Source organism: Cololabis saira, chromosome 6 (genome assembly GCF_033807715.1).
Source record: "Cololabis saira isolate AMF1-May2022 chromosome 6, fColSai1.1, whole genome shotgun sequence".
NCBI classification, from domain to species: Eukaryota; Metazoa; Chordata; class Actinopteri; order Beloniformes; family Belonidae; genus Cololabis; species Cololabis saira.
Window position 1 is genome coordinate 45,665,843 of NC_084592.1, and position 18,456 is coordinate 45,684,298.

Sequence of the window (18,456 nt, forward strand, 5' to 3'; positions counted from 1 at the left end):
CTTATTTACAGTTCGCTGATTTAAAAATGGAAAAAAAATCAATTATATTAATAAATTATAAAATATAAAATAATACAAAATGAATAAACGTCAAATATCAGATAATTTCACCGGATTCTTCAGTTCAGATGCTTAAACGAATTTTTCAAGGTCAAATTCAAGCACATTTTCAAAATCTTCAAGCACCTTATCACTGGGGTAAAATATCTACAGGAATATATATACACAATTATTTTTTCCGCTTTTTAATCACAATTATGTACATTGTATCGTGCTGTAAACATCTAGTTATGTTTCATCTTACTGATTTTATTTCTCCTTGTAATAACTAAACTATACAGTCTGATCCCAATTTTGTGAAAGACAGAGTTATAATTTCAAGCACTTTCAAGCACTTAAACTAACATTCAAGCACTTTTCAGGCCTTGAAAACACAACATTGAAATTCAAGCACTTCCAAGGATTTCAAGCACCCGGATTTCCTCCTCTCTCTCACTCCTCCATGTTCTTCCCGTCCCGTCCGAACCTCCACCAGACGGCGGTGAGCGCGGCGGCCGTCACCATCAGCAGGCCGCTGGTCACCAGATAGGCCACGGGCAGGAAGTGGTTCTGCCCCCCGAACCAGGTGAGGGTGGTGAGAACCAGGTGCTTCCTGCCCCGGAAGTACTGGACCGGGAAGTCTGGGGGGGGGGTCAAGGTCAACCTGGAGGTCAAGGTTCACCGGGGGGTCAAATTTAAAATTGTATTACTTGCGTATAAAGCCCAAAACAACTTAACTCCGCATTATTTGCAAGACCTGATAGTGCCTTATGTTCCTGGCAGAGCTCTCCGTTCTCGGAGTGCAGGTTTACTCGTAGTTCCTAGAGTATCTAAATGTAGATTTGGAGGGCGGGCGTTCTGCTATCAGGCACCATTACTATGGAACCAACTTCGATATATGTGTGTAGACGGCGCCTTTTCATACGGTGCGCCGTATGGTCGTGAAAATACGGTAAAGTACAAGTACAATACTGCAAGGATACTGTAGGAAATCTCCACGCTGTAGTTCCCCGCCGGCAGCCCCGAGGAGAACGGCTTGCTGGCCCGGTGTAAAACCCCGTACAGCTTCTTGAAGTTGGGGAACGCCGCCTCCCGCATCCACACGATCAGGTCGTCGTTGATGAAGCCGTTGTTGGTGGCGTCGCGCGAGTCCAGCTCGTACACGGGTTTCCGCCAGAACGGAGGCGGCGACGTGCCTGAGGAGGAAAGATGCTGTCGTCAATGAAAATCATGACTAAATTTTTATTTATTTTTTAAAATTTTATTAACATACAGTACAAACAACAAAATACGACATCAAGTTACAATGATATGTAGGTGTGTGTGTGTGTGTAAATAATATAATGAAAGTAGATAAGTAAATTAAGAATATTAATTTGAAAAATAAATAATCATATAGAGTGATATAATATAGCACGATATAATATAAAGTAATATATGTAATACTATAATAGCATATAATATAATATCCTAATATAACATAATCATTTTTATAATATTATAACATAACAAAATTATATCACCATACTATAATATATAACAATTTAATACTATAGTTTAACATCCCATGAGATCTCATAACATAATATAATAATACACTATAAAACAATATATCATGATAATGCCAAGAATAATTATTAGAATTAGAATTGGTAATATATATTATTGCAATGAGAGGCGAGGTCTACTAAATATCGTCGTCAACGAACCTTTATCCCCTGAGGAAAACCAGACGCAACGAAAATGCTGGTCATGTGACGATAATTAAATATATAATGCAATATCGTAGAGGAATAAAAACCAGACTAAAATGTAGATTACAAAATAAAAACTCTTCATTTTCGTTGATCAAAACGAGAGGAAATGTTCTACAAAGATCCTTAATGTCCATGTTTTCAGTAGTTTCTCTGGTTTATTTCTGCTGCTGGTGACGTCACGTCCTCCATCCCAGTCACCACAAAATCACAGGGAAAATAAATATGTTGTAAACTCAAATGAGAGTCTTCTGTATCTGGAATGAATGTATTCTTGAGTCTATAAGGTAACAATAATATAATAATAAGATAACCTTGTTTTAATTGTAAAATGGGTTTGGATAAATACAATCTTTGACTTAAACTTTTAGCAAAGATTGTTAAAAACGTTTAACAATCTTTGAGTATCACTTAACAATGCTGTTTTTTTTCCCCTAGTTGCTGTTTTTAATTGTTTTATTCTCTTTTCTGCCTTGTCTCGACTTTTTATCCCTTTTACCTCTTATCTTGATTTTATTATTTCTGTTTCCTTTAAATTACCAAACTGTAGCACTTTGAGATTTTCAGTAATGTAAAGTGCATTATAAATAATATGTATTATTATTATTATTATTAGTGCCCGAGCACTTACAGTGTGAAGACCTTATTGTATCTGTAGGAGATGTTCTCGTTCTTGTTGTTTTTATTTTTCTTCCGACAAAATGAGGGCCTTTTTTCCCCCTAAACGTGCCCAAAAAGTCACCAAATTTTGCATCAAGCCAGGCCTGGCGAAAAATGTGATATTTAATGGTTTGCATTAATGGGCGTGGCCTAACGGCTCAACAGCGCCCCCTAGAAAACTTTGTGCCTCAAGCCCCACAATACGGTTTGACCTACATGCACGAAAATCGGTACACACCTGTATCATGTCGCAACTTAAAGAAAAGTCTCTTGGCGCCATGGCCCAAACCCAACAGGAAGTCGGCCATTTTGAATTAATCGTGTCATTTTGGCGCAATTTATGCCATTCCTTCGGCCGTTAATACGGCCCGAACCGTAACGTGCACCCAGATGTGTTATACATCAAAATGTGCGTCTCCATCCTGCGACACCACGCATTACTTTTCTCAGTCAAAAGCGTTACCGTGGCGACGATAGATGCCAAAAAGCGCGCCCACCCTTCATCTGATTGGTCCATATTTGATAGTTCCTACTTTCTGTTATAACTTTTGAATGGTTTGACATAAAGAGTCATGGGTGGTGTCATCGGACTTAGTTTTGAGTACTTTATCTTTTTGGGTGAAAATTGCACGCGCAAGAGCCCATTCATCGCTGCTTGCAGCTTTAATTTATAATTAATATGCTCGAAATAAAGATTCAATCAACACCTGCACCCCCCCCCCTTACCTGTGAACACCTGTTCCAGCGTCTGGTTCTCCAGGCTCGGGTTCCGGTACTTGATGTTCTTGTCCGTGTACCAGGTCAGGCCTCTGCGCAGCAGCGGGACCGGAACCCGGCCGCCCGGCCCGTGGTAGTGGAGGGTGAAGGAGTCTGGGGAGACACGGGGTCAGACACCAGGTCAGACCGGGGGAGGAGGAGGGGTCGAAGGTCACGGAGGTCACGACCTCTCACCGTTGAACATGCTGTTGGCCACGGCGCCGCAGGGAGCGATGGCCACTCCACTCGGGTCCCTGGTGAACGGCGCACAGTAAATATCCGAGCTCTGGAGACGGAACCGGGACAAGAACACATCAGAGACTGTGTTTCCATGCATCAATAACCGTTTTCTAACCGGAATATTAGCAATAACCCGGTTTTGCACGGCCATGTAAACACCAATAACCCCTTTGAATAACCGGAATTTGCTCATATTCCAGTTTTTAAAACCCCAATATGACCCCTGGGTTACTCCTTTTAAAACCAGAACATTGGGTCATGTAAACACCAAACGGAATATCCCCATCAAAAGGAACATGAATCTGTTTTCTGCACATGCTCTGTTCACAAGGAATCCTGGTCTATACAATCCAAAGTATCAAGAAGCATAGCAGTATTAAATAAAGCAAAACAGGTCCTAATCATTCTGCAAAAGAAAGCAATAAGGATCATTCATAAGGCAGGTTACAAAGATCACACAAATTCCTTATTCTTACAATCAAAGTTACTAAAACTCAAAGACATCATAGAACTACAAACAACAAAAATCTTATTCAAAGCTAAAAACAAGCTACTACCAGAAAATATTCTGAAATTATTCACTGTAAGGGAAGGGGGTTATAATTTAAGGGGTAGTTTTAATTTCAAAACTCAGAGAGTGCGCACCACTAGAAGATGTTTTAGTATATCAGTGTGTGGTGTCAAATTGTGGAATAGGTTGAGGGAGGAGCACAAGGAATGTTCAAACATAAATCATTTCAAAAACACGTAGAAAAACATAGAAAAATATTTTTCACAAGGTACAGGGATGAGGGTTATTGACTGTCACCATGTGTTCATTGTTTATGTGTATGTATATATATATATATATATATATATATATATATATATATATATATATATATATATATATATATATATATATATATATATATATGTATGTATATATGTATATTTATATATTTTTCTTTTGTTAATTATTACTTATTTATTTGTTGTCAGCACAATTAAGAAATATAACGAAAAAAAGTGTATGTGTGTGTATGTATGTACCGGTATGTTCAATTTTCAATTCAATTTTAAGCCAAACAGTGGCAAGGAAAAACTCCCCTTTAGGAGGGAAGAAACCTTGAGCAGGACCTGGCTCATGTGTACTTGTATGTTTGTGTGTATATGTATATTATGTACGTACAGTATGTATGTGTGTGCGTGTGTGTGTGTATGTATATATTGATATATAATTAAGAAAAGAGTAATGTAAAAATAAGAAGGACATAAATAAATATTGTTAATATTTTATGGAGAAGGGGCGGGATTAAATAAGTTATACTTCTTCCCACCCCTTTTCGGACATGCAAGTGAAATTACTGTGCTGTTTTTTTGTTTTATTTTGTTTTGTTTTGTAAAATTGTCTTGATCGGCCATTTTGTATTATTATTTCTGTTTTACTTGTTAATATTTACGTTATATATCATTTGCATGTTCGGAATAAATCACTAACTAACCAACTAAATAAATGTAATGAAGGATATGAACATTTCTGCATTTGTAGACGGTAGAAAGTACCGTCTACAATAGATAGAAGATTTACAAAAAGGTGAGAGAAAAGTGTACTAAGCGAGTGGCGTACTGAGCGAGTGGCGTACTGGGTGAGTGGCGTACTAAGCGAGTGGCGTACTAAGCGAGTGGCGTACTGGGTGAGTGGCGTACTAAGCGAGTGGCGTACTGAGCGAGTGGCGTACTGAGCCAGTGGCGTATTGAGTGAGTGGCGTACTGAGTGAGTGGCATACTGAGCGAGTGGCGTACTGAGTGAGTGGCGTACTGAGCGAGTGGCGTACTGAGTGAGTGGCGTACTGAGTGAGTGGCGTACTAAGTGAGTGGCGTACTAAGCGAGTGGCGTACTAAGCGAGTGGCGTATTGAGTGAGTGGCGTATTGAGTGAGTGGCATATTGAGCGAGTGGCGTACTAAGCGAGTGGCGTATTGAGCGAGTGGCGTATTGAGCGAGTGGCGTATTGAGCGAGTGGCGTACTAAGCGAATGGCGTACTAAGCGAGTGGCGTATTGAGCGAGTGGCGTATTGAGCGAGTGGCGTACTAAGCGAGTGGCGTACTAAGCGAGTGGCGTATTGAGCGAGTGGCGTATTGAGCGAGTGGCGTACTAAGCGAGTGGCGTATTGAGCGAGTGGCGTATTGAGCGAGTGCCGTACTAAGCGAGTGGCGTACTAAGCGAGTGGCGTATTGAGCGAGTGGCGTACTAAGCGAGTGGCGTATTGAGCGAGTGGCGTACTAAGCGAGTGGCGTATTGAGCGAGTGGCGTACTAAGCGAGTGGCGTATTGAGCGAGTGGCGTATTGAGCGAGTGGCGTATTGAGCGAGTGGCGTACTGAGCGAGTGGCGTATTGAGCGAGTGGCGTACTGAGCGAGTGGCGTATTGAGCGAGTGGCGTATTGAGCGAGTGGCGTACTGAGCGAGTGGCGTACTGAGCGAGTGGCGTAATGAGCGAGTGGCGTATTGAGCGAGTGGCGTACTGAGCGAGTGGCGTAATGAGCGAGTGGCGTATTGAGTGAGTGGCGTACTGAGCGAGTGGCGTACTGAGCGAGTGGCGTACTAAGCGAGTGGCGTACTGAGCGAGTGGCGTATTGAGCGAGTGGCGTACTAAGCGAGTGGCATATTGAGCGAGTGGCGAACTAAGCGAGTGGCGTACTAAGCGAGTGGCGTATTGAGCGAGTGGCGTATTGAGCGAGTGGCGTATTGAGCGAGTGGCGTATTGAGCGAGTGGCGTACTGAGCGAGTGGCATATTGAGCGAGTGGCGAACTAAGCGAGTGGCGTACTAAGCGAGTGGCGTACTGAGCGAGTGGCGTATTGAGCGAGTGGCGTACTGAGCGAGTGGCGTATTGAGCGAGTGGCGTACTAAGCGAGTGGCGTACTAAGCGAGTGGCATATTGAGCGAGTGGCGAACTAAGCGAGTGGCGTACTAAGCGAGTGGCGTATTGAGCGAGTGGCGTATTGAGCGAGTGGCGTATTGAGCGAGTGGCGTATTGAGCGAGTGGCGTACTAAGCGAGTGGCGTACTAAGCGAGTGGCGTATTGAGCGAGTGGCGTACTAAGCGAGTGGCGTATTGAGCGAGTGGCATATTGAGCGAGTGGCGTACTGAGCGAGTGGCGTACTAAGTGAGTGGCGTACTGAGCGAGTGGCGTATTGAGCGAGTGGCGTATTGAGCGAGTGGCGTACTGAGCGAGTGGCGTATTGAGCGCGTGGCGTATTGAGCGAGTGGCGTATTGAGCGAGTGGCGTACTAAGCGAGTGGCGTACTAAGCGAGTGGCGTATTGAGCGAGTGGCGTACTAAGCGAGTGGCGTACTAAGCGAGTGGCGTACTGAGCGAGTGGCGTATTGAGCGAGTGGCGTACTGAGCGAGTGGCGTATTGAGCGAGTGGCGTATTGAGCGAGTGGCGTATTGAGCGAGTGGCGTACTAAGCGAGTGGTACTAAGCGAGTGGCGTATTGAGCGAGTGGCGTATTGAGCGAGTGGCGTATTGAGCGAGTGGCGTACTTAGCGAGTGGCGTACTAAGCGAGTGGCGTACTAAGCGAGTGGCGTATTGAGCGAGTGGCGTATTGAGCGAGTGGCATATTGAGTGAGTGGCGTACTGAGCGAGTGGCGTATTGAGCGAGTGGCGTATTGAGCGAGTGGCGTATTGAGCGAGTGGCGTATTGAGTGAGTGGCGTACTAAGCGAGTGGTACTAAGCGAGTGGCGTATTGAGCGAGTGGCGTATTGAGCGAGTGGCGTACTTAGCGAGTGGCGTACTAAGCGAGTGGCGTACTAAGCGAGTGGCGTATTGAGCGAGTGGCGTATTGAGCGAGTGGCGTACTTAGCGAGTGGCGTACTAAGCGAGTGGCGTATTGAGCGAGTGGCGTATTGAGCGAGTGGCATATTGAGTGAGTGGCGTACTAAGCGAGTGGCGTATTGAGCGAGTGGCATATTGAGCGAGTGGCATATTGAGCGAGTGGCGTACTAAGCGAGTGGCGTATTGAGCGAGTGGCGTATTGAGCGAGTGGCGTATTGAGCGAGTGGCATATTGAGTGAGTGGCATATTGAGTGAGTGGCATATTGAGCGAGTGGCGAACTAAGCGAGTGGCGTACTAAGCGAGTGGCGTACTGAGCGAGTGGCGTATTGAGCGAGTGGCGTATTGAGCGAGTGGCGTACTAAGCGAGTGGCGTATTGAGCGAGTGGCGTATTGAGCGAGTGGCGTATTGAGCGAGTGGCGTATTGAGCGAGTGGCGTACTAAGCGAGTGGCGTACTAAGCGAGTGGCGTATTGAGCGAGTGGCGTATTGAGCGAGTGGCGTATTGAGCGAGTGGCGTACTAAGCGAGTGGCGTACTAAGCGAGTGGCGTATTGAGCGAGTGGCGTATTGAGTGAGTGGCGTACTAAGCGAGTGGCATATTGAGCGAGTGGCGTACTAAGCGAGTGGCGTATTGAGTGAGTGGCATATTGAGCGAGTGGCGTACTGAGTGAGTGGCGTATTGAGTGAGTGGCGTACTAAGCGAGTGGCATATTGAGCGAGTGGCGTACTGAGCGAGTGGCGTATTGAGCGAGTGGCATATTGAGCGAGTGGCGTATTGAGCGAGTGGCGTACTAAGCGAGTGGCATATTGAGCGAGTGGCGTATTGAGCGAGTGGCGTACTAAGCGAGTGGCATATTGAGCGAGTGGCATATTGAGCGAGTGGCATATTGAGTGAGTGGCGTATTGAGCGAGTGGCGTACTGAGCGAGTGGCATATTGAGCGAGTGGCGTACTAAGCGAGTGCCGTATTGAGCGAGTGGCATATTGAGGCAGTGGCGTATTGAGCGAGTGGCATATTGAGCGAGTGGCGTATTAAGCGAGTGGCGTATTGAGCGAGTGGCATATTGAGGCAGTGGCGTACTGAGCGAGTGGCGTATTGAGCGAGTGTCGTATTGAGCGAGTGGCGTACTAAGCGAGTGGCGTATTGAGCGAGTGGCGTATTGAGCGAGTGGCATATTGAGCGAGTGGCGTACTAAGCGAGTGGCGTATTGAGCGAGTGGCATATTGAGGCAGTGGCGTATTGAGCGAGTGGCATATTGAGCGAGTGGCGTACTAAGCGAGTGGCGTATTGAGCGAGTGGCATATTGAGCGAGTGGCGTACTAAGCGAGTGGCGTACTAAGTGAGTGGCGTATTGAGCGAGTGTCGTATTGAGCGAGTGGCGTACTAAGCGAGTGGCATATTGAGCGAGTGGCGTATTGAGCGAGTGGCGTATTGAGCGAGTGGCGTACTGAGCGAGTGCCGTACTGAGCGAGTGGCGTACTGAGCGAGTGGCGTATTGAGCGAGTGGCGTATTGAGCGAGTGGCGTACTGAGCGAGTGGCGTACTGAGCGAGTGTCGTATTGAGCGAGTGGCGTACTGAGCGAGTGGCGTAATGAGCGAGTGGCGTATTGAGCGAGTGGCGTACTGAGCGAGTGGCGTATTGAGCGAGTGGCGTATTGAGCGAGTGGCGTACTGAGCGAGTGGCGTATTGAGCGAGTGGCGTACTGAGCGAGTGGCATATTGAGCGAGTGGCGTAATGAGCGAGTGGCGTATTGAGCGAGTGGCGTATTGAGCGAGTGGCGTAATGAGCGAGTGGCGTATTGAGCGAGTGGCGTATTGAGCGAGTGGCGTAATGAGCGAGTGGCGTATTGAGCGAGTGGCGTATTGAGCGAGTGGCGTACTGAGCGAGTGGCGTACTGAGCGAGTGGCGTACTGAGCGAGTGGCATATTGAGCGAGTGGCGTATTGAGCGAGTGGCGTACTGAGCGAGTGGCGTAATGAGCGAGTGGCGTATTGAGCGAGTGGCGTATTGAGCGAGTGGCGTAATGAGCGAGTGGCGTATTGAGCGAGTGGCGTATTGAGCGAGTGGCGTACTGAGCGAGTGGCGTATTGAGCGAGTGGCGTACTGAGCGAGTGGCGTATTGAGCGAGTGGCGTACTGAGTGAGTGGCGTAATGAGCGAGTGGCGTACTGAGTGAGTGGCGTAATGAGCGAGTGGCGTATTGAGCGAGTGGCGTATTGAGCGAGTGGCGTACTGAGCGAGTGGCGTACTGAGCGAGTGGCGTACTAAGCGAGTGCCGTATTGAGCGAGTGGCGTACTAAGCGAGTGCCGTATTGAGCGAGTGGCGTACTGAGCGAGTGGCGTATTGAGCGAGTGGCATATTGAGCGAGTGGCGTACTAAGCGAGTGGCGTATTGAGCGAGTGGCGTATTGAGCGAGTGGCGTATTGAGCGAGTGGCATATTGAGCGAGTGGCGTATTGAGCGAGTGGCATATTGAGCGAGTGGCGTATTGAGCGAGTGTCGTATTGAGCGAGTGGCGTACTAAGCGAGTGGCGTATTGAGCGAGTGGCGTATTGAGCGAGTGGCGTACTAAGCGAGTGGCGTATTGAGCGAGTGTCGTACTAAGCGAGTGGCGTATTGAGCGAGTGGCGTATTGAGCGAGTGGCGTACTAAGCGAGTGGCGTATTGAGCGAGTGTCGTATTGAGCGAGTGGCGTATTGAGCGAGTGGCATATTGAGCGAGTGGCGTATTGAGCGAGTGGCATATTGAGGCAGTGGCGTACTGAGCGAGTGGCGTATTGAGCGAGTGGCGTATTGAGCGAGTGGCATATTGAGCGAGTGGCGTATTGAGCGAGTGGCATATTGAGCGAGTGGCGTACTAAGCGAGTGGCGTATTGAGCGAGTGGCGTATTGAGCGAGTGGCGTACTAAGCGAGTGGCGTATTGAGCGAGTGTCGTATTGAGCGAGTGGCGTACTAAGCGAGTGGCATATTGAGCGAGTGGCGTATTGAGCGAGTGGCGTATTGAGCGAGTGGCATATTGAGCGAGTGGCATATTGAGGCAGTGGCATATTGAGCGAGTGGCGTACTAAGCGAGTGGCGTATTGAGCGAGTGGCATATTGAGGCAGTGGCGTACTGAGCGAGTGGCATATTGAGCGAGTGGCGTATTGAGCGAGTGGCATATTGAGGCAGTGGCGTACTGAGCGAGTGGCGTACTAAGCGAGTGGCGTATTGAGCGAGTGGCGTATTGAGCGAGTGGCGTACTAAGCGAGTGGCGTATTGAGCGAGTGTCGTATTGAGCGAGTGGCGTACTAAGCGAGTGGCATATTGAGCGAGTGGCGTATTGAGCGAGTGGCGTACTGAGTGAGTGGCGTACTGAGCGAGTGTCGTATTGAGCGAGTGGCGTACTGAGCGAGTGGCGTACTAAGCGAGTGGCGTATTGAGCGAGTGGCGTATTGAGCGAGTGGCGTACTGAGCGAGTGGCGTATTGAGCGAGTGGCGTATTGAGCGAGTGGCATATTGAGCGAGTGGCGTACTGAGCGAGTGGCGTACTGAGCGAGTGGCGTACTAAGCGAGTGGCATATTGAGCGAGTGGCGTACTGAGCGAGTGGCGTATTGAGCGAGTGGCATATTGAGCGAGTGGCGTACTGAGCGAGTGGCGTACTGAGCGAGTGGCGTACTAAGCGAGTGGCGTATTGAGCGAGTGGCGTACTAAGCGAGTGGCGTATTGAGCGAGTGGCGTACTAAGCGAGTGGCGTATTGAGCGAGTGGCGTATTGAGCGAGTGGCGTATTGAGCGAGTGGCGTATTGAGCGAGTGGCGTACTGAGCGAGTGGCATATTGAGCGAGTGGCGTATCGTACTAAGCGAGTGGCGTACTGAGCGAGTGGCGTATTGAGCGAGTGGCGTATTGAGCGAGTGGCGTACTGAGCGAGTGGCGTATTGAGCGAGTGGCGTACTGAGTGAGTGGCGTAATGAGCGAGTGGCGTATTGAGCGAGTGGCGTATTGAGCGAGTGGCGTATTGAGCGAGTGGCGTATTGAGCGAGTGGCGTACTGAGCGAGTGGCATATTGAGCGAGTGGCGTATCGTACTAAGCGAGTGGCGTACTGAGCGAGTGGCGTATTGAGCGAGTGGCGTATTGAGCGAGTGGCGTACTGAGCGAGTGGCGTACTGAGCGAGTGGCGTATTGAGTGAGTGGCGTATTGAGCGAGTGGCGTACTGAGCGAGTGGCGTATTGAGCGAGTGGCGTACTGAGTGAGTGGCGTAATGAGCGAGTGGCGTATTGAGCGAGTGGCGTATTGAGCGAGTGGCGTACTGAGCGAGTGGCGTACTGAGCGAGTGGCGTATTGAGCGAGTGGCGTACTGAGCGAGTGGCGTACTAAGCGAGTGCCGTATTGAGCGAGTGGCGTACTAAGCGAGTGCCGTATTGAGCGAGTGGCGTACTGAGCGAGTGGCGTATTGAGCGAGTGGCATATTGAGCGAGTGGCGTACTAAGCGAGTGGCGTATTGAGCGAGTGGCGTATTGAGCGAGTGGCATATTGAGCGAGTGGCGTATTGAGCGAGTGGCATATTGAGCGAGTGGCGTACTAAGCGAGTGGCGTATTGAGCGAGTGTCGTATTGAGCGAGTGGCGTATTGAGCGAGTGGCATATTGAGCGAGTGGCGTATTGAGCGAGTGGCATATTGAGGCAGTGGCGTACTGAGCGAGTGGCGTATTGAGCGAGTGGCGTATTGAGCGAGTGGCATATTGAGCGAGTGGCGTATTGAGCGAGTGGCATATTGAGCGAGTGGCGTACTAAGCGAGTGGCGTATTGAGCGAGTGGCGTATTGAGCGAGTGGCGTACTAAGCGAGTGGCGTATTGAGCGAGTGTCGTATTGAGCGAGTGGCGTACTAAGCGAGTGGCATATTGAGCGAGTGGCGTATTGAGCGAGTGGCGTATTGAGCGAGTGGCATATTGAGCGAGTGGCATATTGAGGCAGTGGCGTATTGAGCGAGTGGCATATTGAGGCAGTGGCGTAATGAGCGAGTGGCATATTGAGGCAGTGGCGTAATGAGCGAGTGGCATATTGAGGCAGTGGCGTACTAAGCGAGTGGCGTATTGAGCGAGTGGCGTATTGAGCGAGTGGCATATTGAGCGAGTGGCGTACTAAGCGAGTGGCGTACTGAGCGAGTGTCGTATTGAGCGAGTGGCGTACTGAGCGAGTGGCGTACTAAGCGAGTGGCGTATTGAGCGAGTGGCGTATTGAGCGAGTGGCGTATTGAGCGAGTGGCGTATTGAGCGAGTGGCGTATTGAGCGAGTGGCGTATTGAGCGAGTGGCGTATTGAGCGAGTGGCGTATTGAGCGAGTGGCGTATTGAGCGAGTGGCGTATTGAGCGAGTGGCATATTGAGCGAGTGGCGTACTGAGCGAGTGGCGTACTGAGCGAGTGGCGTATTGAGCGAGTGGCGTAATGAGCGAGTGGCGTATTGAGCGAGTGGCGTATTGAGCGAGTGGCGTATTGAGCGAGTGGCATATTGAGCGAGTGGCGTACTGAGCGAGTGGCGTATTGAGCGAGTGGCGTACTGAGTGAGTGGCGTATTGAGCGAGTGGCGTAATGAGCGAGTGGCGTACTGAGTGAGTGGCGTATTGAGCGAGTGGCGTATTGAGCGAGTGGCGTACTGAGCGAGTGGCGTATTGAGCGAGTGGCGTATTGAGCGAGTGGCGTAATGAGCGAGTGGCGTACTGAGTGAGTGGCGTATTGAGCGAGTGGCGTATTGAGCGAGTGGCGTACTGAGTGAGTGGCGTACTGAGCGAGTGGCGTACTGAGTGAGTGGCGTAATGAGCGAGTGGCGTATTGAGCGAGTGGCGTAATGAGCGAGTGGCGTATTGAGCGAGTGGCGTATTGAGCGAGTGGCGTACTGAGTGAGTGGCGTATTGAGCGAGTGGCGTATTGAGCGAGTGGCGTATTGAGCGAGTGGCGTATTGAGCGAGTGGCGTATTGAGCGAGTGGCGTATTGAGCGAGTGGCGTACTGAGTGAGTGGCGTATTGAGCGAGTGGCGTATTGAGCGAGTGGCGTATTGAGCGAGTGGCGTATTGAGCGAGTGGCGTATTGAGCGAGTGGCGTATTGAGCGAGTGGCATATTGAGCGAGTGGCGTAATGAGCGAGTGGCATATTGAGCGAGTGGCGTAATGAGCGAGTGGCGTACTAAGCGAGTGGCGTAATGAGCGAGTGGCGTATTGAGCGAGTGGCGTATTGAGCGAGTGGCGTATTGAGCGAGTGGCGTACTAAGCGAGTGGCGTATTGAGCGAGTGGCGTATTGAGCGAGTGGCGTATTGAGCGAGTGGCATATTGAGCGAGTGGCGTAATGAGCGAGTGGCATATTGAGCGAGTGGCGTAATGAGCGAGTGGCGTACTAAGCGAGTGGCGTATTGAGCGAGTGGCGTATAGTTTAAGTTTAATAAGTTTAAGATTAAGATTCCCAGAATATTCTAATTTTTTTAGATAGGATATTTGAGTTTTCTTAAGCTGTAAACCATGATCAGCAATATTAAAATAATAAAAGGCTTCCAATATTTCAGTTGATTTGTAATGAATCCAGAATGTATGACAGTTTTGTTTTTTTAATTGCATTACAGAAAATCACAATATTCTAATTTTCTGAGACAGTCCTGTACAGCGGTAACTGACTCTGTTACCGCGGTAACCGAGTCCGTTGCCGTGGTAACTGACTGATGTAAACCTTAACTGATGAAGTTAAGGTTTACTAGGTAACTGTTGTTAACTTCAACATGACCAGAGTTACTTCCCGTCTCCTTCACGAAGCTGAAATGTAATCAATGGATCACAAACATTTTAGAGTCTGAACGATGACACGTTACATTCATGTCAGAAAAGTATATTAATGATCAGATCTGAGCTGGAGCTCGTCCTCGTGACACCCTGGGGGGGGTTTGTTTTGGTCTGAGATGATCCCACACGCTTATCTTTCAGAATAAAACAGTCTGATGAGTTTTGTTGTTGTGTCGTCGCCCCCTGGTGGACATGAGAGGGTTTGTTTTAATCCTGAAAATTCAGAGTCTGACACAAACACAGGCCGCTGGTGCTGCAACTACAATCGATCAATCTATCCATTATTGAAACGATTGATTGGATAATGAATCTCACAGTAACTTAGACCTTTTATTTATTTGTTAAGTTTTAAAATTAGATTGTTAAAGGAACGTGCCAACAATCAAGAAAACTAACTTCAGTCAAAAAACGAATGTATTTATTTAACTCGTGTGTTTAACTTTGCTGCTCATAAGATAATTAAAAAATAAATGGAGGTCACATCTCTAACAATCACACATCTGTACCGTTACCTTCTCACCACGACTCCTAAATAGGCCTGTGTTGGAAAAAAATTGATTTTCTGATTCTAAATCAATTCTCATATTAATTCCTAAAGATCGATTTTTTTTATTTATTTTTTTATTAATTTTTTTTTTTTTTCTCCCCCATCATTACATTTTTGCCTGGTGAACTTTTATCTAGTTTTGAAAACTCCTGAACTAAATGAACTTTTCTTTAGAGAAAATGCTGGACATTTCAGCTTAAATTTCTAAATGTTATATTAGTTGAAAGAAGTTCATATAATCTATATTTACTATAGATTGTTTGGTTTCTCTGTTATCGGACACGGTTTGTCATGAAATACCTGAAAAATGCCGGTGCTTCATGTCCAGCTGTGTGTGGTGACAGAATAAATCAGACAAGCTAAAATAACTTGTTTACTGCTTGAACTGTTGCAATTTCTTTCTTTTTTTGCACTTTAAATGGATGTTGAAATGCCTATTTGAGTTATTTATTTCTTAGTTATTTCACAATAATTATTATTTCAATAGTTATTTTACAGTCATATATATAATATTATATAATCCAGGCAACACTAACCCAAATCAATATCGAATCGGATCGAATCAAATGGTGAGAATCGATTCTGAATCTTAAGAATCGGAATCGAATCGATTCTTGACATTTGAATCGATACCCAGCTCTACTCCTAAACGATGGCTGCAAATCAAACATTTATTTTAAAGTAGAAAAGGAGATTTCTCCAAAGGAGATCCGCTAGAGACCAGCGGCAGCGTTGAGTCGTGGTTTTTATTGTAGTATTAACTCCTGATTCAGGAAACATAGACTGATGTGAATATTCTGCAAACTCAGGGTCAGTAAAAGTTAAAGTGTTAATAGTTAATAGTAGGCTTTAGAGTTTAAACCCTCTCCGTCATTAGCATAATCAGTTCCTGGCGTCTCACCTGCAGCTTGCTGATCCTTCCAACCATCTGGGCGTCGTCTCTGGAGTTCATGTACCGCCGCAGGTTCTGGTGGAAGTTCTGCAGGCCGTAGTAGAAGAAGACGTCTCCCTGGAACGGGAAGTTCAGGTTCAGGTCCGGGTCTGACTGAGACTCGGTTCTGGTTCTGGTTCTGGTCCTACCTTGAAGGTCTTGTGGATGGAGAAGTCCAGTCTGCAGCTGCAGGGCTCACCGGCCAGGCTCATGTTCTTCCTCATCTCAAAGCAGCGGTCGCAGGTCCCGGCCTCCGTGTAGTCCAGCTGCAACAGAGGAGGAGGTTCTGGTTCTGAAGGTTCTGCTGGACCCGCTCCAGCTTAGCAGAGCTTTTACTGCACCGAGGGCCCACCAGTGTGTGTGTCAGACCTGTCAAGTCTCCCGTTTTGGCCGTTTTTTACCCCTCTTTTCCACCGTATTACCATTTTCCCGTAAATTTCCCATTTTATAATATAATTAAGATTTTATATAATCTTAATATTATAATATTGTATACAATAATATTATATAATGTCATCTTGTTTGGGCCAGGATAAACGGGAAAGAGTGGAGCGGTGCTGCTGCTGCTGCTGTGAAAGGAGTTGTTACCATGGTAACAACTCCCCCTCCCAACGGCAGGAAGTGCCGTGTGGCTCTGAGTAGTACGTTCCAATTAATGCACACTACTGATATTTACTCAAAAGTGTGCCGACTTAAGTATACTTTTTTAGTATATACTGTTTAGTATGGCATTTCGGACGCAGCGCATGTGAAACAATAGAGCCGGACAAACGTCTGCTCTCACACTTTTGTATGAACAATGTTTGCTCTTATGTCATTGTAAGATATTTTGAAGAGATTAAATTAAGTTTATCAAAAGTGGTGTTTATACCTGTCAATCACTGTTGAGCTGATGGATTTTCTTTTTTAATTTTTATAATTTTAAAATTATAATTTTAATAATTTGTTTTCTAATAATACATGGGTGCAATAGCATACGTAGATATTAGTAGCAGGGTGTAAATAGCCTACGCATCAGTACTTGCACCCGGGTGTAAGTAGAATAGAATACTTTGTCACTATTCGTGGGTACAGTGAGATTAAAAGCAGCATCACCTCTCCAGTGCAAAACAGTGCAAACAGATACAAGAAATATAAATAATATAAAAAGGTTAAGTTGCATTTTTAAATAGTCAAATCAAGACGTGAGATCCTATCTACAGATAATTATTAATTACACATATTTCCACATGTGGTGGAATATTGCACAGATAAGCCGGGAAAAAGTATTGCACGGTAAAAACAGTAATTGCACATGCAGTCATTCACATTTTGTTCAGGGCGATTATGACTTTAGGGACTGTTTTTCAGTCTGTTGGTTTTGGAGCTGATGACTGTGTAGCGTCTTCCTGAAGGCAGCAGGTCAGAGCTGGGGTGGGAGCTGTCTTTATTGATCTTAGTGGCTCTGCTGAAGCAGCGGGAGGTGTAAATAGTAAATAGCCTAAGACATAAAAATATGTTTGAGAAAACAAAAAAAAAAAAAAAAGAAAGTAAAACGGGACCTGGGTAGGGCCGGTGGGAGCGCGGGTTACCTGAGAGGTACGGTGTGTGTGTGTGTGTGTGTGTGTGTATATATATATATATATATGTGTATATGTGTGTGTGTATAGGACTGTCTCAGAAAATTTGAATATTGTGATAAAGTTCTTTATTTTCTGTAATGCAATTAAAAAAAAACACAAAAATGTCATACATTCTGAATTCATTATAAATCAACTGAAATATTGCAAACCTTTTATTATTTTAATATTGCTGATTATGGCTTACAGTTTAAGATTCCCAGAATATTCTAATTTTTTGAGATAGGATATTTGAGTTTTCTTAAGCTGTAAGCCATGATCAGCAATATTAAAATAATAAAAGGCTTGCAATATTTCAGTTGATTTGTAATGAATCCAGAATGTATGACATTTTTGTTTCTGTAATTGCATTACAGAAAATCACAATATTCTAATTTTCTGAGACAGTCCTGTATGTGAGTGTCTGTGTTCATGTGTATAATACCTTCCTCTCGTGCGTGCTCTGCACCGTCAGCAGCAGCCACACTCCCAGCAGCAGACACACATGTATATATGTATATATGTGTGTATATATGTGTGTGTACAGGTGTGTGTACAGGTGTGTGTGTGTGTGTACAGGTGTGTGTGTGTATATACATGTATATGTGTAGTACCTTCCTCTCCTGCGTGCTCTGCACCGTCAGCAGCAGCCACACTCCCAGCAGCAGACACACATGTATATATGTATATATATATATATGTATATATGTATGTGTGTGTGTGTGTGTGTGTGTGTGTGTGAGCAGCATGTGTGTGTGTATATATATGCAGTACCTTCCTCTCCTGCGTGCTCTGCACCGTCAGCAGCAGCCACACTCCCAGCAGCAGACACACGGCCGACAGCAGGAAGAAGAACGGCAGCACCGTGTTGGCCGTCAGCATGGGGGACCAGGCCGGCAGACGCTGCTGCTTGAAGGCCGAGTTATCGGGCCGGCGGGCCAGCGGGCCCGTCTTCACCTTCGCCTTCGCCATGAGAACCAGACCTGAAACTGAACCTGAGACCTGGTGGAAGAGCCTAACGACCACAAGGCTCCTTAAAGACGCTGGTTCGAGCTCTTTTCCTGTTTTCTTCTTCTCCTTTACGTCTGCAGCACCTGTTGTTCTGTCGTTCTGTCGTTCTTCTCTCACTCACACATTCGTTTACCCAGAAGGCTTTGCTGCAAGGGCGAGTCGGCCTGTCACTCATTAACCACAAACGTTTGCTCAACCACCTCGTTCTGCTTTCTGAGGCTCCCACGCGTTTCATCCTCCGACTCCCACTTCCTCCTCCGTGTTTCATCTCAAAGTGAAACCGTTTCTTCACA

The 18,456-nt window shown here is 46.7% G+C and overlaps 1 protein-coding gene across 1 annotated transcript; it reads right to left on the reverse strand.

Annotated features, from left to right (window-relative positions):
• Nucleotides 1–200: 200 nt before the first annotated feature.
• On the reverse strand, nucleotides 201–18,124 carry tmem30c (transmembrane protein 30C). Its single transcript, XM_061724649.1, has 7 exons — nucleotides 17,927–18,124; nucleotides 15,704–15,820; nucleotides 15,525–15,632; nucleotides 3,405–3,495; nucleotides 3,180–3,323; nucleotides 1,023–1,235; nucleotides 201–680 (listed from the first exon to the last, which is right to left on the reverse strand). The coding sequence occupies exons 1-7, from the start codon at nucleotides 18,122–18,124 to the stop codon at nucleotides 493–495; spliced, it is 1,059 nt and encodes a 352-aa protein (XP_061580633.1). The 3' UTR covers nucleotides 201–492.
• Nucleotides 18,125–18,456: the final 332 nt, after the last annotated feature.

Coding starts and splice junctions, on each gene's coding strand:
- tmem30c (XM_061724649.1), bottom strand. CDS start 18,124: ATGGCGAAGGCGAAGGTGAAGACGGGCCCGCTGGCCCGCCGGCCCGAT. Junction 15,633..15,703: donor CCATCCACAAGACCTTCAAG/GTAGGACCAGAA, acceptor TTCCCGTTCCAG/GGAGACGTCTTCTTCTACTA. Junction 3,324..3,404: donor GGCCAACAGCATGTTCAACG/GTGAGAGGTCGT, acceptor GTGTCTCCCCAG/ACTCCTTCACCCTCCACTAC.